This window comes from Poecilia latipinna, unplaced genomic scaffold, assembly GCF_001443285.1.
Source record: "Poecilia latipinna isolate Pla-1442-1.1 unplaced genomic scaffold, P_latipinna-1.0 Scaffold810, whole genome shotgun sequence".
NCBI lineage: Eukaryota > Metazoa > Chordata > Actinopteri > Cyprinodontiformes > Poeciliidae > Poecilia > Poecilia latipinna.
This window is the reverse complement of record NW_015113426.1, coordinates 212,333-229,855: the sequence shown is the minus strand read 5'-3', so window position 1 is coordinate 229,855 and position 17,523 is coordinate 212,333. Positions and strand designations below refer to the sequence as shown.

Below are 17,523 nucleotides of genomic sequence, written 5' to 3'. Positions count from 1 at the left end.
ACCTCTCAAGTCTTCACAGAGCAACTGTAATTATACTGAGTTTAAATAGCACACAGTGAGATAGTATTTATTAAGGTGACTTCCAAATGAGCATTGATTGCACTTCATTTTTTTTGTGTGTTTTTAGAGTAAAGGGGCAAAATAACATTTCACCTACTTTATTGTCTTAAGTGTATTTCAAAAATGCACCGAAGGCCAAAAATCTTTGAATTTCACTTGATAATTATGCTACTCTGTGTTGGTCTATCATGTTATTTACAGTCTTGTCTAATCTTTGTGGTTGTAATGTGACAAAATGCATGAAGATCTACTGAAAACTCTTGCAAGGCGTTATAAATGTCATCGCAGTATACTTTGGCAATAAATACACAAAAGAGGACACAGTTGAGAAAGTAAACATTAACATTTTATATAAAATGTTCTCTGCTGCAAAACGATAACCAAATATCAGTCCCCTGGAGATCGAGGGATGCAAGTCAATTAGATGAAATTAAGCAAAAAGGCACCGATAGCTGTTAATGCTTCGGTTTTAATAGGCTTGGTAAGAGCAGAACACCATCCCCTCACACAGATAATGAATTACTTGGCTGATCAAAGGAGCTGTTGTTGCCAATTTCCCTTCCTATGCTGAGGATTCCCATCTTACTCTAAGTAACGGGCTCATTTACTCCCAGAATCATCAGTTGAGCCACACTGGTTAAATTGTCATGCAGCATGACAAAATGGCATTGGTCATTATGGCGTGTGCAGCATTGTTCTTATCGCCTAGATATATATATATATAAGAAAACAATGTATATTTTATTCTGTTTTGTCCTTTTCTTTCTTTGCTGTCACAGAATGCCTTCAACATGGTGGAGCTGCAGCGCTCCCTCCAGCCCAGCCCCGCACAGTCCCTCCGCTACAGCTACCCACAAAACACCAGCTCCTACCCGCAGACTAAGCTTCCTCAAGACAACAACAAGAAGGGGATGTCAAATGGAAATGGCAACGCTGCTATTGCCCTGCGTCTGGCCATCCCCCCCTCCGAGGCAGAAACATTGTCGTCCCCTCTGACCTTCCGCCGCTCTCAGAGAGCCTTCTCCTTCTCCAGCCAAGATTTGGCCCGCTACCTGTGTGAGGTCATCAGAGACATGGAGCACACAGAGGACGCCGGCACCATGACCACGCCGCGCCGTCCCTCTGGAAAGGAGCACAACCTGTCCTCGGTGCGCTCCCTCAGCTCCCTCAGCGCGTCCCAGGGCTCAGAAGTGAAGCTTCACGCCGCCCAGATAACCCGGATGGACACATTTAGAACCCTTCGAGCCGTGATGTGCGACCTAAGGGGAGACTCCAAGACTGCGGACAGTCAGAGGGACAAGCTTAAGGAGAGCAGAGGGCAGCTGAAGTGTGAGAAGAATGGGTGAGGCTGCGCTCTGAGAAACAGAACTGGAGGTTACCCAGCAAAAAAAAAACAAAAAAACAACATTAATCAGAAATCAATGGTGGAAATCCAAAGGGAGGTCATTAAATGTGAAATACTTTAAGACTGGAAAGACTGCGCCGAGTCTGTGTGAATTCTCTTATAAATCTACTGTATTGAAGAAACTTTGAAGATTTATGTTCTTTGATATAAAAGATGTTTACCGATGAATGATCAGATGTGACGTATTGTTTATTTGGAATTGCACTGTACAGTATTTAATTCACAGACAGCATTTTTTTGGAGGCGCCCTGTGTCAAAGCAACCCATGTCATAAAGCTCATAGAAGAAATGTTTGCAAGCAGCGGGCCAAATGGGTTTTCTCTGAGAAAACTGGATTCTTTGCGCTGTTAATGACTCATGAAATCATTTATGTGACAAAATGAAAATTGTTTCATTTGTATTATCTATTTCCTTTTAAATAAATGAGTATGTTTGATAACATTTCAAACTCGGTCTTGTTCAAACAGGCGTTCACATTCGTCATGCTCAAATATTTCTCTTTTTTCTTTTTTTTTTTGATGTTCAAGCAAACCTTCATCTTCAAACATGAATCAGCTAAATGAGATTTACATTGGATGTCTTATCACTTTCATGTTATTAAAATAACACCTTCCATGGTGTTTTCAATGTTCGTACGACGATAACATTCGGAACGATCTCGAGCAGCTGCTCTTGTCATATTAGACTAACTGCTACCAGCAAGAAGAGCCACTGATAAGAGCAAGGTCAATTCTGGGATTAATTATTCATGTTGAGAGCCTGTAGCCATCTGACCTAAGTGGCTGAGACTCTTCAATATAAACTCAAAACGTCAGGGTCCCAGCAGGCAGCCCTACATCATACTTAATTGGGCAACATTACTGGAATTAAGCAAGTGTGACACTGGAGCGAGTCTCTGGAGAAGCACACTGAGCTGCTGCCTGCAGCTGATAGAACTGACGTGTCCTTTCCATACGTCTGCGCACCTACATAATGCATCACGCTAAGACATATAAGAGACCAAAAAGAGGATTTTTAACACCCTGTAGGTCTTCAAAGAGCCTCGTGTTATACCCATTTGTATTCATGAGTCTTGGTGTACTACCCACATGAGATAAACCCTCTCGAAGTGAATAAAAGATCCTCACCACCTTAATTCTACAGAACGTCTCCTTGTATGCAGTCAAACTTGATCGGGTCAGATTCCTTCGAGATGCAGCGGTTGCACGGGGCCACACTGCCACCTTTAGGCCAGATGCAGTAATAGCGGCTCGTCGTTTCTACATTCAGGGGTTTATCGCCACACGAGTGGGGAATTCTCACAGCGGGATCCGAGGATCCTAGCACGAATCCGTGATTATCTCAGTCATCATGAATTACGATGTAGGTCAAATATTATTACAGTTATTAAAATTCGTCCCAAGGACTGAATGCATGATAAGCGGTTCATTTAAATTTTAAGTTACACAACCATAGAGCTTTCTGCTTACCTACAGTGTAAACAGACACATTACATTGTTTATATTAACACTGAGGAAAAAAAGTAAAAAAAAAACTATATATATATATATATATATATATATATATATATATATATATATATATATATATACACTTTATGTATATATATATATATATATATATATATACATATATATATATATATATATATATATATATATATATATATATATATATATGTATTTTTAAAAGTTTAAAGGTTATGTTAAAATATTAAAGTGTTGATGACCCAAGATTCCAGGATAATTCGGGACTCAATCCGACTTGGTGTTGTTCTGTATGTGAGGCCAACAAACTGCATAGTCATGTTGTCTTTTCCAGTTCTTTCACCTGGGAGCGACAATGATCCGAGGGAGTTGCTTTGCTTTGATTTTCCTGTAAGGGTGTGTGATTTATCTCTCAGCCACTAGAGGGCAGTGTAAGTTAACATGGAGCAGATGCTGCAGGGCAGACTGGAGCAAACTCATCAAACGCCTAAGAGGAAATGTGAAATTCATAGTAAGAATTGCAAAAAAGTGGGAAAAAGCAGTGCTAAAAGTAAATTAATCATCAGGCTGCCAAGATGAGCCATTGTACTGTTGATTTAAAGCAATATATTTAAGCAATATTACTTGACAACAGGTTAAGTTAGAGCTAAGTAAGAACACAGTTAGCCATGATAAAATGGCTGATAGACTGGAAAAGTTAAAGGGATTGTCTGCCACTGTTCTGATTGGTTCAGATCCCACCTGATGCAGAAAAAATATATGAGATGGGATGCATTTTTTTACAAAATGTAAATTTTTGTAAAGCAAAAAAAAATGTTTTTTTTTTTACTTTACAAAAATAAGTAAATCATTTAGATCCATAATTATGTACTCAAATGTAAATTTTAACATTTATTCAAACTCTTGTACTAAATGAGCCTATCATACCTCACCAGAATTAAGGGTTTTCTATTGAAACAAGACACAGACAGCTGATGCATGATTTTGTTTTCAACATGTTAAGATTTTTGTTCGTCTTTGTTAAAAATCACGAGCGTTACTCAAACTCATCCAAAAATCCTGCTGTCAAAGTCCTGACTAATCCCAAGAAAATGGATCAATTTACACCAGTCCTTAAATAAAAAATCATAGGTTTTCACTTGTTATAGAAATTGAAGTAATGAATCCTGTTGGGTCTGCATGTCAGAGACAATATGAACCATCTACGACTCTCGGGTCACAAAAGAAATAAAGCTCCAAGGACCAGATCAAGGGAAATGGACTTAGGGTTCATTGTCGATGCTCCTTGGATCTGGAAACAACTCTGAAGGACATGAAGTGTGCAGCATCTGAAAACATTATTGCAACTTATTTTGTAACAACAATTCTTATTCTTTTCTTCAGCTATTTGTATTTATTTTTTATTTCCTTTTTCTTGTGTAACCATTGAATTCAACTTTACTTCCTACTCAATGTTTTTGTCTTTTAAAGCGAGCTTTGTTTTACTTTTATTTTCTTTGATTCGTCCTGTGTATGAATGGTGCCACAAATAAACATGCTTTACATTGAGTAGCTTAGGTCATTTATTGCACCCCTGTTACATAAGTACGTATATTCAGTTTTGTGACTTTTAGTTATTCATTTGATCAATGAATGATAACTGCAGCCTTTGATTGTAATTTAACTTCAATGCTGGAACACCAGTCATAGAAGTGGTCTATAAAGGACTTTAATGTTAATTCAAAGCAAACTATTTGAAACAAGCTGTAATTGTATTGGTCATTAATCAAAGTAACATTAAATTCAAATGATAGACCCTAAATTTCAGCTGAGTGTTACTTCCCACATCTATGTGATACACTATATAGGTGGCACTCTGATAAATAATATAACTCAAGACACAGTTCCTTCTCTAAATTGTTCACATGTAAACCATAAACTTTGATGGATTCCAATGGCATTTTATCTGATAGACTAATAAAAACTTCTAATAACTTTCCTTCAACAATGGCTTTCTTCTTGTCATTCTTCTATCAGGGCGACGTTTACAGAATAGACAACCAGGAGGAGTCATGTCAGCCCAAGCTGTAGATCTTTGCAGCTCCTCCTCAGGTCACAGGGGCTTTTTCACTTCTCAATTATTGCTCTCTTCACCTGTCCTGTCAGCTTAGGTCAAAAAGAAATATCTTGTTAAGTTTGCAGTTTACAATATTCTTTAAAATAATTCAATGAACAAAAATATCAGTGGAAACATCTAGAAAGCATTAAATATATGTAGTTATTATTCCAAGTTTTTGGAATGAAAGCAGTTTGTTTTGCGTTTTTTTTCTTTTTTTTTTTTTTTTTTTTTTCAAAATTTGGACTCCTTTTAAATGGTTTGGTCCATTTTCAGAGATGCCTGTCTCCTTTCCTATAACAAATAAAAAAATTCTATTAAAAAATAATAATAATTTTAAGCATGAATCCTCAAGGGCCTTGGCAGTATGTACGTTGTCCCAGTAAGTTTTAGTCTGTTTATGAAACTACAAAAAGATGTGCGAACACGCTGGCACTTCAATGAAACCCAAATATCCTATTCACTTCTCAGCCAATAATCATCTAGCTGGGAGTCAGATTCACCCTAAAGCTCTAAAATTCACTCTTTCTTTATCTGAATTTTCTTTTAACATAACCCAGTTCCACAAAAAAGGAGGAAGCAGAAACCAATTTATCCAGGAGCTTATTTGGAGGACCGTGTATTCTCCTGCACCACAGGATGCATTTCTGATGCGATATCAGTTCAGAAGTGTGGGATGAGGGGGGGAGGGGAGGTGGGGGGCCCCGAGTCTGTGGGACGAGCAGCACAAGAGGAGAGTGTTTGATGTGACAGCTGGAGATTGTAAGAATGAGGGGTGACACAGAGCTCCAGCTTCCTCGGCCCTGGCTGGTCACCCAGCCAGCCTGTCACTCAGTCACTCCCTGAGATTCCAACTCTGTTTACTCTTGTGTTATTAACGTCTCCCTGTGTGTGTGTCCGTGTTTATCCTCCGGCAATAGATCTGGGAGAAGTGACAGTGTGGCGTGGCCCTCTGTCAGTTGCCCAGCAAAGTGGCATGCGTGTCAACTCTCCTGACAGACGCTCTCATCCTGCTGGCCAACGATGGCGGCTGCAAATGTGGGACATGTCTTGTGACAGAGCGACACAGCCTACACGACAACTCGGCGCGCAGACAGGACACGAGCAGTCAAGTTTGATGTGAGGGGGGTCAGCGCTGAGGGCCGAGGCTCTGTAGGGCTGAGTGAGAGCTGCGGTGATCTCTGCACAGCTGGAGACGCAAGCCGCTCTGCTGCACCTCACTCACAGCTTCTTGTTTTTCAAGTGGGTGTAAAAGAAACCTGTTTTTATCAGTGACACGCTGACGCAGATCTTCTGTCCATCCTCGGCACGGCTTGTTAACATCAGAGCAAAACAATATGCGACGGCTGAACAATCAGCGTCCGATACCTGCCCCGTTAAGGCGCTTATTAATGTGAAGTCGACTGCTTTAAGGTGGAAAGATTTGCGGTTTGCCACTCGAAACAGGATGAGAGGGTCGCTGCTCTCACATGCAAGAGGAATTCTAACAACAGCAGGGCTAAAAATAATAATAATAATAATAATAATAAAAAGAAGAATATTCCGTAATGTTTTAAGGTTTCGTCATGTCACATCCTCAAGCTTAATATTATAAGGATTATGATAAACCAACACAAAGAAGTACATAATTATAAGGATTCATAAAAGGGATAAATGGTCTTCACAATTTGTTTGTACATATTAACTCATATAACTCAAAGAACAACGTGCATCGAGTCGCCTTCAGGTATCATCGTATTAGTTACGAGAGTCTTACGGTTTGTGATATAATCGTCGCATAAATAGAGCTGCTCTATGGAGGCCTCAGTGTAGAAATTCATGTCAATTGTCTTATTTTTTTAGGTTTTGTCTGCGCTACTGGCCTTTTGTTTAGCAGTTGTTAGACAGGAAAGTGGGTTATGAGAGAGGAGGAAGACATACAGTAAAGGTCATCGGGTCAGGACTCGAACCTACCCGCACTGAGAACTGAGGCCTCCATACATTGTGTTTTAGCCCTGCGCCGCTGTCACACCCCTTTTACTTTTCATTGTCTGCTCAAAATAAATAAGTAAGTAAATAAAATAAGACCAAGGAGCCTGAAAGGTTTAAGCAAGGTTAGGTTATGAAACAGTTTCAAAATCTGTGAACAGCTCATGGAGCAGTGTCCCACCCACTGTTTGAAAATGAATTCAACTGCAAATCTACTAAGAAATGGCTGCCCACCTAAATTAAATGGCTCTACTCTGAGTCCCTCTGTTAGCAGGACGTGTGACAGAACCAACACTACACACCGCCCTAAAGACTCATCACAATAAAAAAAAACAACAAAAAAAAAAACATGGTGGTGGCAGCTTTATGCTGTGGATATGCTATTCTTCAGAAGGAACAAATAGTTGGAATTAATACAGGTCAATAGTTGGAGAATAAACCTGACAGAAGGTTTAAAACTAGGATGGAGGTTTAGCCAGAGTTATAATGGAATAGTCACACTTATAACAATTTACATACTGAAGTCTGTAATTGTCTTGAAATATGGTTCCATAAAATATTGGTATAGAGAGGTTTGCAATATACATAATTATTGAGAATATGTAATTGAAAACCAAAACAATGTTTAAAAAAGCAGGGAGGAGTGACTCAACGGAACAAATGGAAATTTTATTTATTTGTTTATTTTATTTTTCGGCATTCTCCTGCAAGGTTAACAAAAGGAAAGAGACAGTTGAAGGCCAAGCACTAAGTTATAAACATCCGCACAAACCTCACAACTCTGCACAGAGAACAAATATCTTCAGGATGTTTTTCTTCTGCCTCCACTTTCTGCCCAATTTTCACAATAACGTGAGCAAATTAAAATACATTCCCAACTGGAAACATATTTTCACCAAATTTACTCACATAGTTCTGTGAATTTTCAGATCCTCAGATGTTCTGAGATTCCTTTTACTCCTGACTTGGTTTTAAAAGAAAGTATGTTAACATTGAAGGGTTTGGTTATCTTTTTTATTATTTTTGATCCAGTGGCAATCAAAAAGGTTTGGTGAATACAGTTGTTAAGGCAACATGTTGTAATTTGTGACCTTTCTGTTGAAAGCCGTGATCTAACCAAGGACAAACCTGTCTTCTTTTTTTTTTTTTTTTTTGTTTTTTTTTTCCTGCATAAAAGTTAAAAATGCTTTACATAGATTTCAAGTAACATCAGGACTGACATTGAAATACGTTTGTCTGTCAACATGGCTGGCTTAGTTTTTGCTAAAGCTGTGGTTTTTGTTGTTGTTTGTTTTGTTTTTTTAGCAGTTTCTTTCCCAGTAGTCAACTGGTGAGAGTCAGAGTGACTGTAGGACGGGTCACCAGTTCATGCACCACAGGTGAGTAGAGTAAATAAACAAATCTTCTCCAGTAAGAATAACGTTGCTTTAAAATATTTTCACTCAATTACACATAAGAATTATGATGCAGAAAAACATATTAGAAAACCTTCTCTGTTAACTATCTCAGTTAAATGTAACTAGTTACACGGTGGTAATTTCAAACTGCATTTATATTCCGTTATTGCTTACTTTTTTAATGTAATTTTCAAACAGGATAAGTACATTTTTATTATAAAACTATGTGTTTACATGCCTGTGTGCTGATGCTAAGTCAATCTAATTGGTCAGTCAGGTTCACCAAGGTCATTTTGTTTTCTAAATTCTGAAATAATGACAGATTTTTTTTTTTTTTAATCTCCTTCGAAGTCAAAAGTTCACATTAACAATATCTTATCCCTTTAAACATTTTGGGGAAACTATGGCTTTGCAGGCTTCTGCTTGCTTAAGTCGCTGCTACATTTGAGGCACACCTGTGGATGTAATTTGATGCAACATCTCAACCACTGTGCTTCCTATGTGTGACACCATGAACAAAACAATCACAATAATGTCAGAAAAAGAGTTTTAGACCTCTACAAGGTGATTGATTTGAGATGCGTTTTAATGTGTTTCAACCACAGAACAATAGCAACAAAAAAAAAAAAAAAAAAAACCTTGTGAAGATTCTGGCTGAAACCAATTAACTTTCACAGTTAATTGGGAATATTTACTGAAAGGTATTCAGTGACGTCCTTAATTGGGAGTCTGAAGAGGTGTGTTATATACATTTCACAATATTTTATAAAAACTCATGTGTGTTACTGGGGAACTGGTTTTTATTGTTTGGGCAGCTCTTGGCTGGAAGAGTGGTCATCGTACAACGGTTTAAATCTCAACTGCGGGACTTTTCTGGGTTTCCCCCACGCCTCTGTGGGTTTTCTTCAGAGTTCAAAAAGATGTTAGACTGTTTGTTGATTCTAAGATAACTAACTGTAAGAGGAAATATGAATGGTTCTTTCTGTTTAACGTTTACTTGTGAACATCCTAGTCTGTCGTTTTTGTTGTTTTTGATTTAAAAAAAAAAGATGAGTGACATGTTACTATTTACATTTGTTGCTTCTTATTCTCCTGGTTATGTTTAGGCATCAGATTTACCCTGAGGTCAGTAGCAAACTGCTTAGGTTTCCACACGGATATTGTAAAGTTATTTTGTGAGAAAACCTTTTTTCACTCTGGCAAAAAAAAAAAAATCATCTGGTTTACTTCATCATCCCATCATGCACCATGTAACATCTGCCCACAGATGGCACTCTTTTCCACACCTGAGCTCAAACTCCACTGATCTGTGCTCACATTAGGTTTCTTTTGAGACTCCTGGATACTTTGCCACCTCTCTTTGTGGTGCTGCACTGCGCTTTGCAAGGATGCACAGCAACTTTCCCCGAAATGTGCTGGTCGCACTTCATCACTCGCTAAATTAGGAACCTTTAATGACACAACTGAGATGGATTCTAGGAGTTGTTGATTTATTGATTACTATCCTTTGCTAAGCTGTGAATACTCAAACAGTTACCAGTCACAGCCAGAAATCAACTTCTCTTTGTTTTGAAAAAGTTTTTAAAATTTTTTTTTTTTTTTTTTTTGAATTGCGTCACTCGCTTTGCTGATGCAAGAAATGACTGAATATTTGCGGAAGATTACATCCCAACAAACAAAATCCATGAGGCGTTCTTGCATTGAATGCGACCATTTGTGTCTGTCAAGGATCTTGTCCATCCATCACGGAGGAAGAAGAGGGCTGAGCCGAGCAGCAGCGAGGAAGAGGGGGAGAAGCAGAGGGCGCCTGACAGATGGGCTTAGTGAGTGAATCATTGACAGGGGCCTGCAAACGGATGCTGGCTCCATCAATAGCTCAAAGCCTGCGTGATGAATTACTGCAGACAAACAATGCTGAGTAAGCAAATCTGTTTTTAACAAAGCCAGGTGGAAATATTAGAGCTTCTTTCAAAGCTTCAGAACATCAAAAAATGCCATAGATTTATGGACGCACACAGTCGGAGCACAAGGAGACCGAAATACATTTAATAAGTTGCATGAGGTTGGTAGAAAGAAAAAAAAAGATTAAAGGATACAATTTAACTGTTAAAAATAAATCTAAAGTGACTGCAATTTTTGTTGCTATAAATATGTTGTTACTCTCTGTGATTAACTTTCCATAAATCTGCATGTACAACAAGTCCCTGGACAAATACATTCCCCCAAAATGTAACTGCAATCTTGAACGTAGAGCCGTAGAGCCATCTGCAGACGGGTCCGGAGAAATTTGGAAATGCTGACAATAATATCTCAAGAAGAGCAAAATGAATAAGAATGAGATCTAATATTTTGCAAAATGTGGAAAACAAATTTTAAAACCTATCAACAACCGAATGCAGCGATTGTTCAGAAAACAGCCTGGCTTTCGAAACATGCAGACATGAATACTTTGAAGCATATACCAACATAAAAATAAACAGATCATAAAAAAATCACACAAAAATAATTCTGAAGTCAGCATAAAAAAAATTAAAAAACAGTCAAAAGATTCCTATATATAATTTTCCCCTCTTTTTTTTTTTTTTTTTTTGCTTGCTTTTAAAAAAAATAATCGTTTGAGAATTTACTGTCTCCTAAAATGTTGGGTTTTATTTTTATTTTGCAATTTTCTTTTATGATTAAAAACCTGAATGCGGTGTGCATTTTGTAGTCACACACCTTTACTCTGATACTCCGATTTAAGTCAAGCACCACCAACTGTGTTCAGAAGCCATCTACTTATTAAACAAAGTCAAACTGTTTATGATGTGATCTTGCTGTAAATCTGGCTAATCTGTGAGGGCCTCATGGGTTTGCTAAGGAAGATTAGTGAACAAACAGCATCACGAAAACCAGGGAACCCAGCAAACAGGTCAGAATTCAAGTTGTGGATAAGTCTAGGCATGGTTGGGATTATAACACAAAAAAGCTAAGGAATCCTTGCTTTTAGAAAGTATTGTGGCTCATAATGAATTTTGTCTAACGATGTCAGAGTAAAAAGAGGCGGAAGTGCACAGAATGAAGCATCGACACCAAAAGTTACTCTTCTCTATCATCTTCAGCTTTATTTTTAAAAAAGTGCAGCCTCGAAAATGTTAACACTTCCCTCCTACCCCGCTCTTTGTGCTCCCTCCTCCCCATTACTGCAGACAGAACTAACAGAACCAGGTGCTGCTGGGAACAATGGCTGGCCCACGCAGGGATCAATGCCAGGCCACTGATGGGCTCTCATTCCTTCACCAGCCGACGTGATAAATGACATGGCCCATATGTCTCCGCAGCCCAGACTGCAGCTATCAGCCTCCTTTGTCTCCACATCTAAAGCGAGTTATGCTGTGAAAAATGTAAAATGCAAACACAGGCACAAACAAAGCAACTTAGACACGCACATGTTGCCGCTGAGGACCATGACCTGCCGTATCATCGGTCCCGTTTAGATGAGAAAGATTTGATAATTAGACTTGTTTGTTTTTTCACAGACCTCTTTGTAACAAACAGTTTATAATTTTTATTTTTTTTTAAGAATGACTCTCTGCTTCTCCCTCCTCCTCATGTCTCCTCCACAGTCTTTTTTCCTTGGCAGCAGTAAATCCTGATGTCTATACAGGTAGCAGATCTCTGGCCTCTGCCGGTTGTGTCCCAGGTGTCTTGTCAGCTGTCACAGACGTCCGACGGCAGGCAGAGATGGCATGACCAGCGGGCCGGGCCATGTTGGACGGGTCAGCCGTCAGCGTTGTGGACAGACAGGCATGTGGCAGTGATCTCTCTGTGACAGGCTGTCAGAGAACCGCCAGAGAGCCACCAGGCAGCACTCACCCCCTGTCATCCCACCTGACTACAGACAGAGGGGAAGCTCTGAATTCTCAACTTGCCACCCCAGACTCTTCTGCTTCCTCCCCCCGCCGCGGCACAGTACATCCATTGTAGCTTTGAAATTCAGCAGATTTCTTTATCTGGGAAATGCACCAGCGTTCCGGCTGTAATAGCGTCGCTCAGTGCCGGATATTCTAATTGAATGGTTGCTGAAAGGATGATTCAGTTCAAGTGCTTTTACCTGTCTCACCTCTTCAAAATGTATACCTGCGGGGCACACACACAGTGAGGCAGACAAGTCCTACACAGGAAGGAGATGCAAACCTGTCAGGCGACATAATTGCCATTTTATAACAAGAGATATCTCCACTGCCTCCGATCCTCTCCTTCTGATGGGAGTGTATGTTCGAGTGTGTGTGTGTGTGTGTGTGTGTGTATATTTACCTCAAACCACTCTGAACTCGCCGTTCAGTGAGCAACTGTCTGACAACTGACATTTGGAGCGGCTCAGGAGATGTATATGCCATTTGTATCCATGGCAGGGTCAGGCTGTGTTACATGACCTGCAGGACACAGAGATAGAGAAAAGATACTAATCTCATGTGGGGATCAATACAGCGCAGAGAAGACCTGATAATTGACCGCTGTCAATCAATCAGCGTTGTATGTGTGCAGCCAGAAAATGTGTCTTTGCTAGAAGGAGAAGAAAAACACTAGTAAAAGTATATGGCAAGGAGTAATGCACTCAGAAATTCACTGAAGTAAGGTGTAATGTAACTAAGATAATTACACTTTTTGCTTAATGCATCTCTTTCATGATATTTCATATTGTGATATTGTGTGGCCATGCCATTTTAGTCTTCTGATTATTACTGTGGCTAACATTGTGTTTGTGTTCTTGCCTTCTCCTCAATAACAGGCATTCCTGCAGGTCCTGTTGCAGTTTGTGTCCTTTTCTTGAACCACTAACCTCCCAACCAGTCAAAGCAGGAGGTTGTCTTCCCCAACATTGGTTCCTACTGAACATTTCTTCCTGCTAGAATAAAGTTAATCTCTCCAACACCAAATTCCACCTGGTTCATGCTTATAACATAGGGCTACAATTAGAGACGGTGTCATACTGCTTCTGATTTTCCCACATATGTTGGAGCATCTGAAAGCTCTTTTTTTGTCAATTAGGGGTTTGTCATACAACACAGCCCTGTTATGTATTATATCCCATATTTATGTAGGGAGTAAAAAACTCCAGGGTGCTATTTTATTAGTTTTTTTTTTTGGCATTTTTATTCATTGGTGTTAAAATGAAGCAAACTGGGACTCAAATGTTACTGTTATTACCCAACAAAATAATTGTGTAATCTCATGCAACCCAAAGGAAATACGTCAATAAATGCACTTAATTTCATTACATGTCTAACATATATTTTAAAATGGCAGCAAAAATGGCAGAAGACAATTTAAGTGGCCAAATGATGTTTGTCTTGTTTTTTTTTTTTTTTTTTTTTTTTTTTGATATCTAACGTTAACCCGACCGTTTTGGGATTACAGTTTGATTCTCTATTCACAGACTTAGAGAACCCAAGTGGTCAAATACACTGTAGATTGTTTAATCAGGACATAGAGCCAATTCCTCTGCTATATCAGCTGCTACAAGCATTCAGGATGCTGATGTGAGTGAACCTTTATCAGCGCAAAGTCAGTTTTGCATAGCGTAGCATGGGATGTTACTCTCATGTTGTTCAGTTCTACATACCACCTGCATGAAGTTCATGTTATTAATGAACAGTTTCTCAGCGTCTCTGAGTTGTGTTCATACATTTTTGTTTTTCAGACATGCTCAACAAATCTTGTCCTGCATATTGCTGTCTAGGTCAGCAATGTTAAATGCAGGCTTTTGCCTGATTATATACATAATGCTGCATGATTATGCAACCAAACAACCCCATATTTGTTCACATATGACACAAAGTTAGATGGCAAAGATGGCTTGTAACAGAAAATCTTAGTTTGCTTTTTGGCTTCTTTGGTTTCCATAAATGTATTTTTTATTTTATTATTTATATATATATATATTTTTTGAAACATTAGACTTTTTCAAATGTGATTATTCGACTTGAATTGAAGAGCTTTGACTGGGAAAATAAAAATGAATTTTCATCTGAAACAGATAAAATGAATGTTGTGATATGCTGTACTTATTTGTGGCAAAGCTTTCTAAATAAAGTGAATGACATTCTGTGTAACATAAAAACCCAGTGTGAACACTAATACTATAAAGTGCCCTGAGAGCAGGATTCAACCAATATTGACTTTTCAGTGTCCATTACTGAGAGAGTACAGTGGCTGATACATATTAGAGATATCGTGCTGTTGTTGGTAGTTTTGTCTCACTGCTCTGATACTAAACTTAAAACTGCATGTTGCTTCAGTTAACACATTCTGCATGTATTAACAAAACAAAGTAACTGGGTGCTAAACAATATTATTCTACACCAGGTATCCTGACAAAGCTGCTTGAAAGGCAGACGGTTCTGCTCTTTTACATTTTACTATGACATATTGTCCAGAATGTCTTTTATCCAAAGGTAAAATAACTGAATAGATCAGTTTTACATTTTAGTTGATAAACAATAATGTAAGAAAGCAGTATATGCCCTATTAAAGGGCCAAACCCAAGTCTAAGAGACTAGGGATATTGGTATTTTATATTATTTGTTGTAAATTATCGAATGACTTCATTTCATGCATTTCGCTCAACAGGACTCGTCCGGGACCCTAGACCTTCTTATAAATATCCCAAACCAAATCAAAAGCTCAATCTTTAATTCAATCACTGACTACAGCTTTTAGAAAAAATGCAAGAAGTGAATTTACAGCACATTAGAAAAAGTTTGAACCAACATATTGTATTAGGCTACCTGACTCTACACTTAGTAGAATCCTTTGTGATTACAGCTGCCTATATGTGCAAATGTACCGGAAACATACAATTCTGCTATGTTTCCAATGGATTTGTTCATTGAGAAAATATTTCTGCAAATTCTGCTGTGCAAAATAGTTCAAGCAGTCAGACTGGGAGGAGAAATGATGTCTAGAGACACCAATTGTCAAATCTTTCCAAATTCTCTGTTACATTATGTGTTAGGCCTGAGCTTTTGCAACACACAAAAGCATTTAGGTGAACTATTCTTTTGTAGCTCTGGCTGCATTGTCATGCTTGCTGAATGTATCCCTTAGTCTCAAGTCTTTTTCAGCGTCCAACTGGATTTGTAGTATTGCTTTCTATTTAATTCCATGCTACTTTCTATCGCCTCTGCCCAGCTTCACTGTCCTGCTCAACCGTGTGTGCCTGCAACTGGTTGCAATTTATTTTATTTTGGGGTTATAAATAGTGTAAAATGTACTTAATATAAATGCACGCTAAATATTTCTGATTGTCAGTTGTAAATAAATTTGAAAACTGCATCATTTTCATCTGATTTCATAATTATGCACTGACGTGACATGTGCTTGACTGCTTTAAAATGTCCAAAATAAAATACACTTGAAGTTGTGTTTGAGACGTGACAAAATGTAAAATCGTTTTGGCGGACACTATAAATAAAAAGTCCAAGACAAAGTTCAATATGGCGTCACAAATTTCTTGATTGTTTCCATCAATTAAATAATTGCGGGAGAAAAAAATTCTCATAAACTATAATTCTGAAAAAAAAAAGTAAAGGAAAAAATTGAAGGTTTGACATTTGGAGAATTGGAATAGGAATTTGCCGCTACAAAATGTTAAGATTAAAGAACACACTGATTTTAAAAGGCTTTTATTTAGAGTGAACATACCAATTATCCCCAAAATTTGTGCCTTTTTTGGATAAAAAGGGTAGTTTTTTATCCAAAAAAGAATTGTGTAAAGTAACACAATTACACTCAATACCATACTATCTAAGCTGCACGTCTGACTTTGTCAATGGGTAAAGTAGTTTGCAACTTACTGCACTGCTGGTTCAGAGGATGCACAATTTTGAAGACACCTTCACCCACATTTGCACAAACAAAGCTGCAAAGCACAAAAACATGCCCACACGCAGTGCACCAGAGGCATAGACAAAAACTGCTTTAGACTTTCAGAGAGGAGGTGACATCAGAATATGCAAAAAAGTCTTTGCCGCAGGCTACAGATTTTTAATGATGAATCCATTCATTATAGAATAAGGTCATTATGCTTTTGTTGTCATCAAATGTACACATTCATCATCGGTCCACCTCGGACCGAGTCTATTGTCCCTCTTCGCCCGACGACCTTGGATGGAAAATTTATAAAGTGAAAATAAATAAATAAATAAAAAATACACACAAACACAAACAGAGAGATTTGCCAGCATGCGTACTGCTACACACATCCGCATCCCCAAGGACAACAAACATACACACCGCGAAATATTCATCCAAACCACGTCCATTTCATCACACTATTTACAAAGCACGATTAAGAGATGAAAAAAAAAAAAAAAAAAAAGCCATGTTTTGTGAGTGTTGTTCAACTGTTTCAAACCCTTAGAAGAGACTCAACCAGATATATGAGCCAGTAATGAAACATTTTATCCTAATTGTATTTGTTTATGAGCAAATTAATGGCAGCCGTGCAAAACGGATGATGATGTGAGCACGTACACAACATGATAGGATTCCTGAGGAATTCATTAGCTGTTTGCAGGTAATTAGAGGAAATAATTAAGGTGATTAGAGTGCGTCACATGTCCCACCCACCCACACACACACACACACACACACACACACACATTGGTACAGTATACATCAAGCGATATCCCTCACCACCCTGCCTGGTATTCTTGCAACTCTTCACCAGAACTGCTGACAGTGCTTTCTCGAATAACCCAATCACTGAAAACAGAGATTCTGATCCCTCTTTTCGCTCCTCGTCTTCTCCAGGTCCCCAAGTTTTTTTTTTTTTTTTTTTTTTTGTGAGGTTCCCCCTCGAGTCACAAATCCCTCATACGGAACTGGTCACGATATGACACATGCGGAGGTGGCATATCGGTGCACCAAAGACACAATCGAGAAGAGAGTTCAGGCGACACAATGCAGAAGTGATAAATCAACAAGCTGGAGCCCCTCCATATAAAGCACAACATTACAGACAATCCCCTGCTGTCTGGCAGAACAGCAGGGCTGTAAAATGCACAGAGACTGACAGACAAGCAGACTAACATACAGACAGATAAACAGTTCTAATCAAATGTTCAC

General features: G+C 38.6%; 1 protein-coding gene across 1 annotated transcript in view; it reads left to right on the top strand.

Annotated features, from left to right (window-relative positions):
• Nucleotides 1-2,999, top strand: part of LOC106956360 (putative neural-cadherin 2) — a 34,469-nt gene extending 31,470 nt beyond the window's left edge. The window contains exon 11 of the mRNA XM_015047150.1: nt 840-2,999. Within this exon, the coding sequence (XP_014902636.1) occupies nt 840-1,406 (567 nt within the window). The 3' untranslated portion in view covers nt 1,407-2,999. The remainder of the gene's footprint in view (nt 1-839) is intronic.
• The last annotated feature ends 14,524 nt before the right edge of the window (nt 3,000-17,523 follow it).